We start from the raw sequence: 15,113 nt of genomic DNA on the forward strand, positions 1-15,113 counted from the left end.
TGGCAGGGGTGGGTGGGAGTGCACAAAAAGGAATTACATTTTCGACAGTCATACAGGAGGAAACTCACCACTGTGGCAAGGACCCTGGGATGTTTAAGGGCTGTGCAGAGCAGAAAGGAGAACAGACTTGTTCACAATCCCATCACCCCCACATTACACTAGGTCTGTCGAGTAGATGAGCTCTTCAGCTAGAGATGGGTACCTGTGAATTGTGAGACTGACATGTCTTTCCTGGGAATCCCCCTCAGGTACTTGTGTCCCACACCTCTCTGACCCCAGCATCTGCATCAACGTCCAACGCCAAGAGCCAACACATAGGCATGCACCATTTATAATATAGCTCTGTGCAATCCCAGTGGGGTTCGCTCAGCCTCTAAGGGCGAAGTGGCATCTGGAAGCAAACAGGCTGGAGACCGGAGACACTCTAGCCAATGTCTTTCTTTCCATGTTTGCACTTCTGTGTTTTTTTCCAGCTTTAGGAGTAAACAGTAATTAAGGGACCTTCCCAATGGGAGATGAGAACTGTGGAGGTCTCTGCTGAGTCAGAGAGGAATTGGCTGCTCTGTGTATTTGTGTATATTTAAAGATTAAAATTGATTAGGAAGGAAACTAGGGATAATGCCTTGGCCTCCATAGAGTCTGATACCCTGTAAATGCCCAGAATGGCTTGGTAGATAGTAGACAGACAGATCTGGAGACAGATCACTGAATGGAGACATGAGCACTTTCTGCAGGCACACAGGGCTGTCACTAAGGGATCAGAAATCAGTAATTCTCATCAAGAACTATCATCATACTGTGCAACACCTTTCACTGACGGATTTTGAAAACACCTAGCTATGTAAAGTCCCTATCAACATATCCTCATTATACAGGTAGGTAAATTCAGGTAAAGGGAGATGTGACTTGGAAAAGGTCCCACAGAGAATGACAGACAGAACCCTTGAGTCCTGACTTACCTACTGTAACCACCATCTCTCCATCAGTAACTGAGTACATGACAAGAGGGAAATGGACTCAAGTTTTAGGAGGGCCTGTTCATTGGGTGGGTGTGACAAAGTTCCCTGAGGTGTAACCTGGAACTGGAATACCGCTGAGTCTTCTGATATCCCCATCTGGGCTCCCTATCAAACTGTGAGGCTATGGGAAGCTGTTATCCTCTCCAGGTTTTGCATTTTCAACAGCCATACACAGACAGGGACATACTCAGCTGCAGATACATGACTGCTTTCACTAGCCACTCATGAAACAACAATAGCGAGGCTCTAGCCAATTCCCCTCAGTTCCCCAGCCTAAGACCCCAGAGCTGTACTTTCTTGCCCTTGTCAGAAGACTGACCAGTGTACATTAATTACCCAGTCTGCCCCTCCCTCAATGTGGAGAGAACAATGCACCAACTCCATTTCCTGAGGAGATTTCCCTTTTGTATTTCAAACAACACACTGTTTTAGGGAAATATATATATATATATATATTAAATATATTTATTCAGTACAGAAAGATAGATTTTAAGTGACTAGAAGTAATTGCGTACAGATCAAAGTTTGTTACCTTAGAAATAAACTAAATTGCAATGTATGTTCTATACACTAGACAAGATTTGAATCAAGAAGTGTCTCACCCTGATGGGACAAACAGCCCACAAGTCTTCCATACACAGGCTAGAACCGCATTCAGCCTGGGACCACAGCCACAGTTCAGTCCTTGTTCCTAAGCTGTTTCTGGGTGTTGCATTGTGGGAGAAGTGAGGCAAAGTTATGATGTTGCTTCCCCCTGTTATAGCTTCTGCCATGTGGAGGGAATTTCATTTTTCTAAGCAAAAGCCCCCAGCACAATTAGTGGGAAAGTGCAGGTATAAAATGGAGTCCAGTGTCACATGAGCTAGTCACACGCCCTTACATGCTTCAATGAGTCATAGCAGGGGCCATAACCCATATCCTGGCTAGAATGTTCACAGGACAGTCGATCAGGTGCGGATAAACTTCTTCTAAGGCCTATTGTGTTTCTTAATGGGCCATTACCCAGAATGGTACATCCACAATGTGCTGGCTAGACTGGATGTAAACTATATTGTGGGTGTTACCCAGGAGCAAACACATTTGAAATACTGGTACATAGTTACAGGTTTCAGAGTAGTAGCTGTGTTAATTTTTATCAGCAAAAACAATGAGGAGTACTTCTGGCACCTTAGAGACTAAAAAATTTATTTGGGCAAAGCTTTTGTGGGCTAAAATCCACTTAATCAGATTCATGGAGAGGAAAATACAGTAAAAAGATATATATATATATCTGTTTGAAATGGGCCACCTTGATTACCACTACATAAGTATTTTTCCTCACGTTGATAATAGCCCACTTTAATTGAATTGTCTTGTTAGAATTGGTAAGGCAACCCCATCTTTTCATGTACTGTGTGTGTATATATATATAAATTATATAAATAAATGCCCTCCCAGCACAGGGCATTTATTCCTCAGGTGATCAGTGGAATTACAATGATAGCACCTTCTGGACTCTTCCATTTTGACAGGAGATTGTTACTTATCAGTGAATTATCTTCTGGATGTTTGCAAATTGATTGCTTAAATTATTTGCTCTGTTTTCTTTCCAGGTAAAGATGTTAAGCTGACAGCTCTGTAATTCCCCAGGTTGTCCTTATTTCCCTTTTTATAGATTGGCAGCTGTGACGTTACTGACATAACCTTTGACAGTATAAATCACTGATGCAACCACTGTTAGATATTTGAAGCAAATTTTGTACAAAGGTTGTTGTGTAACGTGTCTATGAAAAGCTTATGATTTGCCGGTAATGTTTATGCTCTCTGTATATGTGTACCATTTTTGTAGTTGAAGTTTTGAATATTTTCTATATATTTGTATATCAATGTGTTTTGATTTAAAGTAGCTTCAGTGAAGCATTTGGTCAGCTTCTTCAAAAAGGACAATTCTCAGTAAGTGCCCAATCAAAAAACACTTAACCGACAATGAACTTTGAGAGATACCAATCCACATCTGAGCTTTCCTGGGAATATTTAAACTAACATGGAAACAATGGTGTCGGCCTGCAAACTATGTCATGCATGGACATGTGACTTGCCCTTCTGCCTCCAAGCTCCATCTTGCTGCTGTAATTTTCCACAGTAAGAACAAAAAGGGGTACTTCTACCTGGAAGAGACTATAAAAGGCAGCTGCCTCACCTCCATTTTGTCTTCAATCCTGCTTCTTACTTCTGGAGGAACCTTGCTACAAACTGAAACTCTGAACAAAGGACTGAATAATCCATCCCAGCTGTGGATGTTCTCCAGAGACTTGATTGGAGCCTCCAGTTTATTCCATCACCTCTACAAGCCTGAACCAAGAACTTTCCATTACTGTATGTAATTGATTCCATTTAACCAATTCTAGCTCTCATCTATATCTTTTTCCTTTATGAATAAATCTTTATATTGTAGATTCTAAAGGATTGGCAATACCATGATTTGTGGGTTAGATCTGATTGTGCATGACCTGGGTCTGGGCTTGGTCCTTTGGGATCGGGAGAACCTTTTTTCTTATCCTGGGGTATTGGTTTTCATAACAATTCATCCCCATAACGACTGGCACTGGTGATGATACTGGGAAACTGGAGTGTCAAAGGGAATTGCTTGTATAACTTCTCGTTAGCCAGTGGGGTAAAACCTAAGTCCTGTCTGTTTGGCTGGTTTGGTTTGCCTTAATCGGACAGGAACTGCAGATTTGGGCTGTAACTGACCTGCTCTAAGCAATTTGTCCTGAATTGATACTCTTAGTTGTGTCCCACCAAGGGCAGCATCATCACAGCACTATAAATACAGGTTTCAGAGTAGCAGCCAGGTTAGTCTGTATTCACAAGTAGAAAAAGAGTACTTGCGGCACCTTAGAGATTAACAAATTTATTTGAGCATAACCTTTTGTGAGCTACAGCTCACTTCATCGGATGCATTCATTCATCGGATGAAGTGAGCTGTAGCTCACGAAAGCTTATGCTCAGATAAATTTGTTAATCTCTAAGGTGCCACAAGTACTCCTTTTCTTTTCTGCGAATACAGACTAACACGGCTACTACTCTGAAATCAGACATAGGCGAGGTTTTTCGCAGGAGTGGGTGGGTGAGATTCTGTGGCCTGCGCTGTGCAGGATGTCAGACTAGATGATCAGAATGGTCCCTTCTGATCTTAGTATCTATGAATCTAGTCAGCAATATCACCTGCCTCATTGTATGCAGGACAGAGCTGTTCCCATCTATGGATTTTTGGAGAGGTGGAAATCACTGGAGTGGGAGGGTTCTGGTTCTCCTTTTCCAGCAAGTCCAATTGGTGTTTCTGCTCTCCCTCTTTCTCCTCAATTTCTTGTTGTTTGGTTCCATAGCCCTCCTGTGTTCAGCCTCCTCTGGCAGCTGCTCCCTGCCTGAGCTCCAAAATTCTCCTATGTTATCCCTCATTTTACTGCTTTTTGTCCCTACTTTCCTTTCCCAAAATAAGAAACAGGAAGGAACAAACTGGTAACGTCTTTGACTGAGTTACAGCAACCACACTAACGTCTCACTTAAAATCTCCACACCCTTGTATCAAATGCAGATCTCTCTCAGAACAACAAGTTGTGCATTTCCCATTGCTTGCTATGCCACTGTGACAGACTTCCCCAGGGTGCATCCTGGAACTGGAACTGGAGTGCCGCTGAGCCCTCTGGCATACCAGTCTGGGCCCCGTCTCACACAGTGATAATGTGAAAAACTGCAAACCCCTCCAGGTTCTGCACTCACAGAAACATTCTCAGGAAAGGAAACATGCAGCAGAGTTACATGAATGTTTTTTGCCAGTCACGGAGGAACCAATAATAAAGAGGCTGCAGCCAATTTCCCCCATATCCCAACCCTATATTAGGGTTGAAAGGGACCTCAGGAGGTATCTAGTCTAATCCCCTGCTCAAAGCAGGACCAATCCCCAACTAAATCATCCCAGACAGGGCTTTGTCAAGCCTGGCCTTAAACACCTCAAAGGAAGGAGATTCCACCACCTCCCTAGGTAACACATTCCAGTGTTTCACCACCCTCCTAGTGAAATAGTGTTTCCTAATATCCAACCTAAACCTCCCCCACTGCAACTTGACACCATTACTCCTTCTTCTGTCATCTGGTACCACTGAGAACAGTCTAGATCCATCCTCTTTGGAACCCCCCTTCAGGTAGTTGAAAGCAGCTATCAAATCCCCCCTCATTCTTCTCTTCTGCAAACTAAACAATCCCAGTTCCCTCAGCCTCTCCTCATAAGTCATGTGCTCCAGTCCCCTAATCATATTTGTTGCACTCCGCTGGATGCTTACCAATTTTTCCACATCCTTCTTGTAGTGTGGGGCCCAAAACTGGACACAGTACTCCAGATGAGGTCTCACCAATGATGAATAGAGGGGAACGATCAAGTCCCTTGGCCTGCTGGCAATGCTCCTACTTATATAGCCCAAAATGCTGTTAGCCTTCTTGATAACAAGGGCACACTGTTGACTCATATCCAGCTTCTCGTCCACTGTAACCCCGAGGTCCTTTTCTGAAGAACAGCTGCCTAGCCATTCGGTCCCTAGGCTGTAGCGGTGCATGGGATTCTTCCATCCTTAATGCAGGACTCTGCACTTGTCTTTGTTGAACCTCATCAGATTTCTTTTGGACCAATCCTCCAATTTGTCTAGGTCCCTCTATATACTATGCCTATGCTCCAGTGTATCTACCTCTCCTCACACTTTATTAACTTCTGCAACTTGTTAAACTTGCTGAGTGTGCAATCCACGCCATCCTCCAGATCATTAATGAAGATGTTGAACAAAATCGGCCCCAGGACCAACCGTTGGGGCTCTCCCCTTGATACAGGCTGCCAACTAGACATGGAGTCATTGATCACTACCCTTTGAGCCCAACAATCTAGACAGCTTTCTATCCACCTTATAGTCTATTTATCCAGCCCATATTTCTTTAACTTCCTGATAAGAATACTGTGGGAGACCGTATCAAAAGCTTTGCTAAAATCAAGGAATAATACATCCATTGCTTTCCCCTCATCCACAGAGCCAGTTATCGCATCATAGAAGGCAATTAGATTAGTGAGGCATGACTTGCCCTTGTTGAATCCACGCTTACTGTTCCTGATCACTTTCCTCTCCTCTAAGTGTTTCAGAGTTGATTCCTTGAGGACCTACTCCATGATTTTTCCAGGGATTGAGGTGAGGCTGACTGGCCTGTAGTTCCCCGGATCCTCCTTGGTCCCTTTTTTAAAGATGGGCTCTACATTAGCCTTTTTCCCGTCAAACCACTTCTTTCTCCACAGAGGAAGGGACACACCCAGTAGAGTTACAGGAATGTTTTTGCCAGTCACTCAGGAACCAACAATAAAGAGGCTCCAGCCAATTTCCCCCATATCCCCAGCATAGGACCTCAGAGCTATACCATCTTGTCCTGGTCAGAAGCCTGACCTGCATAAGTTTATTAACCAGTCTCCCCTCCCTCGATGTGGGGAGTGTAACAGTTTTCCCTTTACACTTCAAACCAAAACACAACACAGATATACTAACTACTGAATAGATTTTAAGTGATTCTAAGTAATAGCACACAGATTAAGTAGATTACCTAAGAAATAAAGCAAAATCACAATCTGAGTTCTATAAACTAGACAGGATTTGAATCAAGCAGTGTCTCATCCTGATGGCACAAAAAGTTCACCAATCCTTTATAAACACTCCAGGATTTCTCCTTTTCATCCTGGGACCACCTCACTAGTCAAAGTCTTTTCCCTCTAGCTGTGTTTTCAAGTGTTCCATTGTGGGGGCAGTGAGAACAACTGGTGATGTCTCTTCTCCCTTTTATAGCTTCTGCAATGTAGAGGGAACTTCATTGTCCCAAACAAAGATCCCAGCACAGTTAGTGGAAATGTCCAGGCACAAGGTAGAGTCCAGTGTCACAGGAGCTGGTCACATGCCCTTGCATGTTTCAATGAGTCATAACAAGGGCCATTACCCATGTTCTAGCTAGGACATCTCTATAAAATCCAATCAGGTGTGGATAAGCTTCTTCCATGACCCACTGTGTTCATTGACATCAACTTGAATAATCCATTTACAATGTGCTGGATAGACTGGATGTACACTACCTTGTGGAAGTTACCACCGAAGCAAACACATTTGAAATACAGGTACATAGTCAATATTCATAACTTCAGCTACAAAATGAGACATGAATACAGATAGGATAATCCCCTTCAGCAAACCATAACTTTTCCATTGACACGTCACATAACACATTGTGAACAAGCTTGGTTGCAATTATATAACAGTGGTGAATTTGGGGTTGCCAGGGTGTTACTTTGGGGTACACGTGTAAGAGCAATATACCAATAGAACTACAGCTCTCTGAGGTCTAATTTTGTATTTGTATGTAAGGCATAGACCCATGTCCTGAAAAAGACGACATTCTGCTCTGTAGCACAGGAGGAAAGAAAGCCGAGATACAGAGCAAAGGAAAAGGAACGGGTGTTTTCCCTGCTCCCCATGACACACGCAACACCTGACCCCCTGAAAACGTCGCTCTCACTTTCCTTGTTCAGTCCATCACCTGCACTTTCTGTTTGTCAGACCTCACCCTCACACACATTACTGGGTCAACAGACCCTTTTCCACAGTATCTGGGGAGCTATTTGTCTGGTCAGTCATCATCATCATCATCTTCATGACAGATCCCAAAGGAACGTAGCCTCCGTGCAAACTGAGCACTGTGCAAATCAATCTCTGGAAAGGTGTTCAAGGTGGTCAAGTTGTATATTCGCGCAGTGGCAGTCTTATTGTACCACTGAAGTTTGGCACAAGCATGATCACTGGCCTTGTAGTGGCATTCCTCAGTTTGCCACTTCAGAATTCCTGGTCTTTCACTCTAGTAATGTGTCCCGAGCTTGAAAGCTGCCAAAACTGACACAGCTGATGAGGGCACTTGCTGGGTTCAATACATGCTGACTCCTGATCTTGTGGTAGCCCTTGATATGGACTAGCTTCTCGAGACTACAAGCATTGCAAATGTCAGCCCAGAGTTCCTCAGCCCCCCACATTTTGTTTCTATCAGTGGGAGCTGGGGTACCTATTGTTCTACAGATCTGAAGCTTTGTAGCAAATCTGTTTCCACGAAATCCCCACAAAGGCTGCAGAAGGGAACAGGGCAGCAGCTGCTACTCTACGAGCTCCCACATCTTTTGAGCAGTGTCCAGCCCTGTCTGTGAAGCTACTACCTGCCCAGCAATTCCTCCAGAGAAGTTAATACTGAAGGTGGTTGCAGTTTGCAACTGCAGTCTGCTTGATGACAATGGCCAGGGTAGTTTTACCTGGATTAATAACCAGAGTAACACACACTGCTACTTGCCGAGCCAGATCAGTTCTCAGATGCAGTGATTCTCAGTACTTTACCTGCATTTGCCACTGAAGTTGATGGAATAATAGCTTAATAATTTGTAACTACCACATAGGATTCTATGCACATTACAAGTGGTAGAGAGACAGAGCCCATTCTGAGGAGCACAATCCAAGGGAGAGACAAATCATCTCCCTGACCCCAAACCAGCACTGCCTGGTTCAGGAAACATTTCCTTCAGGGATTCTGGCTGGATCAGGCCAGGAACCAGACCACTCATGGAAACACCGAGGGCAGAGGAGAATTGGCCACATTTGGGAGAAGATGACATCTTATTGACACCTCCCCACCCAGCCCCACTTTCCTTCCACGCGCAGTCCCCTAGCATCTATGTAGCAGCTCCAGGTTTGCTGTCACAGCCTTGCTTAAGGTCCCGCACGTGGACACCCAACACACAAGTGTGTTTGGGTCCCACACACACTGGCCCCATGTGATTTTGAATTGGAGCAGCATTCAGGCCCTGTGTCTGGCTCTGTCTTTCTAGGGTCACTCTCAGGGTGCAGCTTCCTTTCTATCGCCTCTCTTTGGAATTGGAGACCTGCATGCCAAGGCCCTGAGACTAGTTTTTGCTCTGCTCACCCAGACTCTCCAATTTCTTGAGCACACCATTCCCAGAGCTCTCGCATGGGCTCATTCTGTTTCCAGTTTCTCTCTTTTGGGGCACATAATTCCTAAAGCAAACAGACCCAGGCTTTGCAAAAGAGGTTGCTAAAACAATTCCTCCACTTTAGACAGCACAGGAGATCCCCAGATCCAGGTAAACACAATACAACACCTGTATGCCATTCCTTGCCTCTTGTCCTCACCACCCTGGAGCATTCTTTGAGATTTTGTCAGAGCCCTCTGGGGTGTCCAGCGGCCACCTCCTGAAACTCAGGACTTCTCCTCCAGCTGGAGTCTGTCTCTCTGCTGCAGCCACAGCCCTGCAACCAAAGAGCCCCCTTTGCTACCTTTGTTACTCTCTCCTGCCCCAGCTTCTTCTGGCTCATCCAGTCTCTGTGTTTTTAAGGGGCTGGACCAACACCTTCTCTTTCTTTTCCCTCTTCTGGGGAGGTTTCACTTCTTCCACGCCAACCCCTCTGCAGAGAAGTTGGGAAAACTGGCTTTATCTAGAATGCAGTTACTCCTTTCTTCTATCCAGGTGAGATCTTGTTAGATGCTGTAACAAAGTGGCCTCTGGAGGGTCACAATTGAGTGTATCAACTCAGGACAAATTGCTTAGAGCAGGGAAGTTGCAGCCCAAATCTGGAGTTCCTTTCCTATTAATGCACACCAAACCAGCCAAACAGACAAGACTTAGGTTTCACCCCATTGGCTAACAGTCACACAAGCAATTCCCTTCGACACTCCAGTTTCCCAGTATCACCACCAGGGCCGCTCGTTATGGGGATGAATTGTTATGAAAACCAATACACCAGTAGAAGAAAAAAGGTTCTCCCGATCCCAAAGGACCAAGCCCCAGACCCAGGTCAATATACAAATCAGATCTTACCCACAAATTACGCTGTTGCCAATCCTTTAGAATCTAAAATATGAATCATAGAATCATAGAATATCAGGGTTGGAAGGGACCCCAGAAGGTCATCTAGTCCAACCCCCTGCTCAAAGCAGGACCAAGTCCCAGTTAAATCATCCCAGCCAGGGCTTTGTCAAGCCTGACCTTAAAAACCTCTAAGGAAGGAGATTCTACCACCTCCCTAGGTAACGCATTCCAGTGTTTCACCACCCTCTTAGTGAAAAAGTTTTTCCTAATATCCAATCTAAACCTCCCCCATTGCAACTTGAGACCATTACTCCTCGTTCTGTCATCTGCTACCATTGAGAACAGTCTAGAGCCATCCTCTTTGAAACCCCCTTTCAGGTAGTTGAAAGCAGCTATCAAATCCCCCCTCATTCTTCTCTTCTGCAGACTAAACAATCCCAGCTCCCTCAGCCTCTCCTCATAAGTCATGTGCTCTAGACCCCTAATCATTTTTGTTGCCCTTCGTTGTACTCTTTCCAATTTATCCACATCCTTCCTGTAGTGTGGGGCCCAAAACTGGACACAGTACTCCAGATGAGGCCTCACCAGTGTCGAATAGAGGGGAACGATCACGTCCCTCGATCTGCTCGCTATGCCCCTACTTATACATCCCAAAATGCCATTGGCCTTCTTGGCAACAAGGGCACACTGCTGACTCATATCCAGCTTCTCGTCCACTGTCACCCCTAGGTCCTTTTCCGCAGAACTGCTGCCGAGCCATTCGGTCCCTAGTCTGTAGCGGTGCATTGGATTCTTCCATCCTAAGTGCAGGACCCTGCATTTATCCTTATTGAACCTCATTAGATTTCTTTTGGCCCAATCCTCCAATTTGTCTAGGTCCTTCTGTATCCTATCCCTCCCCTCCAGCGTATCTACCACTCCTCCCAGTTTAGTATCATCCGCAAATTTGCTGAGAGTGCAATCCACACCATCCTCCAGATCATTTATGAAGATATTGAACAAAACGGGCCCCAGGACCGACCCCTGGGGCACTCCACTTGACACCGGCTGCCAACTAGACATGGAGCCATTGATCACTATGATGAAGGTTTATTCACAAAAAGAAACAAATATACATGAGAGCTGGAATTGGTTAAATAGAATCAAATACATGCAGGAACGGCAAAGTTCTTGGTTCAGGCTTGTAGCAGTGATGGAATAAACTTCAGGTTTAAATCAAGTCTCTGGAGAACATCCACAGCTGGGGCGGGTCATTCAGTCCTTTGTTCAGAGCTTCAGTTTGTAGTAAGGTTCCTCCAGAGGCAAGAAGCAGGATTGAAGACAAGATGAAGGGGTTTTCAGGGCCTTTTATATTCTCTGCCTGTGGAAGGACCTCTTTTGTTCTTACTGTGGAAAACTACAGCAGCAAGATGGCGCTTGGAGTCACATGGGCAAGTCACATGTCCATGCATGACATAGTTTGCAGCCCGACACCATTGTTTACATGTTAGTTTGAACATTCCCAGGAAAGCTCAGATGTGGATTGGCGTCTCCCAAAGTTCATTTTCACTTAAGTGTTTCTTGATTGGGTACTTACTGGGAATAGTCCTTTTTCAAGAAGCTGAGCAAATGCTTCACTGAGGCTACTCACAATCAATACACATTGAGATAAGAGTACACAGCCAATATTCAAAATTTCAACAACAAAAACGGTACACATATACAGATCACATAAACATAACCAGCAAATCATAACCTTTTCATAGACACCTCACATGATGACGTTTGTACAATATTTGCTGCAAATATATAACAGTGGTTGCGACAATGATCTATACAGTCATCATTTATGTCAAAAACATCACAGCAGGATCTGCTCACAGAATCTGGCAAGAACAGGCCAATATGGCAGATATACACATTCCTAAGAAATCACTGTTGCTACGACAGTTATGCAATTCCAACAAAATTGTACAAAGTATATCAGGTCAGATGTCAATGGGAAAGTTATGATTTGCTAAGTATGACTATCCTGTTTATATGCAAGTATCATCTGTGTGTGAAGTTATGATTAATGGTGATGTACTGGTATCAGAAGAACAGTGCCAGTTTATGGCCAGAGCAGTGGTGTTGGGAGGTCAGGACTCCTGGTTCCTAGTCTTAGCCCTACCACCGAGTCACTGTGTGGCCTTGGGTAAACCACTTTACCATTGTGTGGCTCAGTCAGTCCATGACATAGGGATAATACTGCTAGCAGCCTAGATAAAGAGCTTCTAGATGTAATGATCAAAAGCATCATGCAGAGCGAATGTTAGACTCAGCTTCACTGTTCAGCTTCAGCCCCTGGGCAATGGGTGCCCTGTAGTTCCAGATAAGGTGCTGTGTATTTGTGTAAAGAGCTGGCTAATGGCAGGTGTGCCATTTATCTCCCTCCCTGTGAGGTACCAACGTCACCTCGGCCTCTGCCCAGCATCCTGCCTTCCCAGCTAATGCAAAGGCTGATCCTTCTGCTTTTCTCAGCTGTTATCCACCTATCTTCAAAACTGATCCCTTGCCTGGACCCCAAGGCCTGGCTCAGGGAAATGGGGTCCCAACCCATAACCATTGCATGGACCCTGCCTGCTACAGATTCCTGGCCGGGATGAACAAAAGGGATCTCAAAGCTAAAGAAATAAGTCACACAATGGTCTCTTCCCTCAGGATTTTGTAACCAAACTTCAGGGCCCAAAAGCTGTATGATGCACAATCTCACCCACCTGCCAAACAACCCTCCTCCCAACCCTCAGCTGCTTTTATACGGCTTCCAGGCTTCCCTCCCCACTCCTGAATGGCCTGATGAGCCCAACACTGCATGCTTCCTGCACTCACTGCAGGGTCCTTGTCAGGCTGCAGCAGATCCTGTCTCTGACCCACAGCAGAGGGAACTCAGCTGGTGGAGGAGACTCAGCGAGTGACGGGTGAAGAGGGTGAAGAGAAGAGGAGCAAGCAAGAGGGTCAGCACCTTGCGGGGAAAAGCCCAGAAGTGGGTGGAGCCTTGAGATGAGATGCGGAGCAGAAGCTGGGCATTGGAGGAAGAGGCAGGGCAGGGGGCAGGACCTCAGGAGTCCAGACCAGAAATTAGAAAGGTGGCAACCTTATGAATTAGTGAGATGTACACAGACCGATTCCCCAGTTTGTCATGCTGACAAAGCACACTAAAATCAGGGAATTATTTAATCTCTCTCACTGACCAGTAAGTGATTCAGGGAAAAGGGCCCAGCACCAGCTCACCACCCAAATCTGCACGGAACTTGGTCTGAGAGCCAAAGCATGAAGAGAAAAAATTTGTTCCTTTATGTGTAATGAGCCGGAGAAGCCTCTTCCGGATCTGTTTGGTCCTCACCCCGTAGATGATGGGGTTTATCATGGGGGGCACCAGGAGGTACATATTGGCAATGAGAATGTGGAAATGCAGGGGCACATTTTGGCCAAAACGATATGTGAGGAAAGAGAAGAGACCTGGGATGTAAAAGGCTAAGATGGCAGAGAGGTGGGAGCTGCAGGTTCCAAAAATCTTGAGCCGGGCGTCCTTTGTGGGGAGGCTGAAGACGACCCTGAGGATCTGGATATAGGACAGGGTGATAAAAATCACATCCAGACCCATCACACAGACTACCACAAAGAGGCCGTAGTAACTAGAGACGCTGGTGTCAGCACAGGCCAGCTTCACCACAGCCAAGTGCTCGCAGTGCGTGTGGGGGATGATGTTGGTTCTGCAATATGGCCACTGCCTTGCTAGGAGGATCGAGGGCAGTTTGAGCATGCCACCACGCAGTACCACGGCCAGGCCGATCTTGGCCACCACGGGGTTTGTCAGGATGCTGGAATGTCTCAGGGGATCGCAGATGGCCACATAACGATCCAAGGCCATGGCCACGAAGATCCCAGACTCCACCACAAAAAAGCAGTGAAGGAAGTACATCTGGGTGAGGCAGGCACTGAAATTTATTTCCCTGGATTTGAACCAGAAGATGCTCAGTGTTTTGGGGAGGATGGACGTAGACAGGATCAGGTCGGTGATGGCCAACATGCAGAGGAAATAGTACATGGGCCCATGGAGGCTCGGCTCCGTCTTTACAACGAACAAGATGGTGAAGTTCCCCAAGATGGCTATGGCATACATGGCGCAGAAGGGGATGGAGATCCAGACATGGGCAGTCTCCAGGCCAGGAATGCCCAGCAGGATGAAGATGGAGGGGTTGGTGAAGTGAGTTGTGTTGGAATCTGACATAGAGCGGGTGAGAAGGTGTCCAACTCTGAGGCAGAACGGTGTCTCCTGCATGTACCATACGTTCACCAGACTTCCTGTATGTGCCCAGGCTCTAGGGTTATGGTCGCAGTACAAATGCCTGGTGGAGAGACAATGTTAATATTAGACACTACATGCACTATTGGGGGCTGTTCTCATAGGTGAAGCAGATTCGTCGCTCTTCACACACTAAAAATAACATTTTCATATTTCAGAGAAATGAATTATGAAACACTGAATCTACTAATGCCAATTCCATGTTTAATGGTGCTCCATGCATCAGTAATTCCTACACATCGTGGTGTGGGAATCCTTAATAGGCACCAGCAGGAAACCGGAGTGTGGATACTGGCTATGCATAATTGTTCCTTAATGCAATGAATCCCAGGCTAGAGAGCCCATGCTGTAGGGAGTTTCCTATTTAGCTGATTGCTCAAAATCTAAGTCTGGAAAAAAAGCAAAGCTTTGCCGAGACAGGTACATAGGGAAACATCCCAACTAGACCAAGCATCAGGGAAAAGACCTGAAGCTCCACGGAAACACCTGTTCATTTGCAGTAGTGGCGAAAAGAAAGACAATGTTCGCATATCTAAGCAATGGGATGGAGAATAACCTGTTCTGGACACACGCTCAGTTTTGGTCACCCAGTCTCTATAAAGGATATAGCAGATAGAAAGGGGATTTTTAGGACATGACAGGCTATGAGAATGGGGGAGGCTGCCATATGTAGACAGACTGAAAAGTCTGGGACTGTTTAGTTTCGAGAAGAGACAACTAAGGGGGTATATGATAGAGGAGAGGAAAATAAACAGTGTATCTGATTACATTCCAATGGACAAACAGAACAGTTCCCAACCAGTAATATCTGTAGACAGTGCTTCAAAGGGGCTAATTCCCTAAATTTGAG

The 15,113-nt window shown here is 45.5% G+C and overlaps 1 protein-coding gene across 1 annotated transcript; it reads right to left on the reverse strand.

Annotated features, from left to right (window-relative positions):
• Nucleotides 1–13,159: 13,159 nt before the first annotated feature.
• On the reverse strand, nucleotides 13,160–14,254 carry LOC119843305 (olfactory receptor 52R1-like). The gene has a single exon (XM_038372513.2). The coding sequence runs from the start codon at nucleotides 14,237–14,239 to the stop codon at nucleotides 13,160–13,162; it is 1,080 nt and encodes a 359-aa protein (XP_038228441.1). The 5' UTR covers nucleotides 14,240–14,254.
• Nucleotides 14,255–15,113: the final 859 nt, after the last annotated feature.

Source organism: Dermochelys coriacea, chromosome 1 (genome assembly GCF_009764565.3).
Source record: "Dermochelys coriacea isolate rDerCor1 chromosome 1, rDerCor1.pri.v4, whole genome shotgun sequence".
Lineage (NCBI taxonomy): Eukaryota > Metazoa > Chordata > Testudines > Dermochelyidae > Dermochelys > Dermochelys coriacea.

Bases quoted from the DNA above. Each gene is read 5' to 3' on its own strand.
- LOC119843305 (XM_038372513.2), bottom strand. From the start codon at position 14,239: ATGCAGGAGACACCGTTCTGCCTCAGAGTTGGACACCTTCTCACCCGC.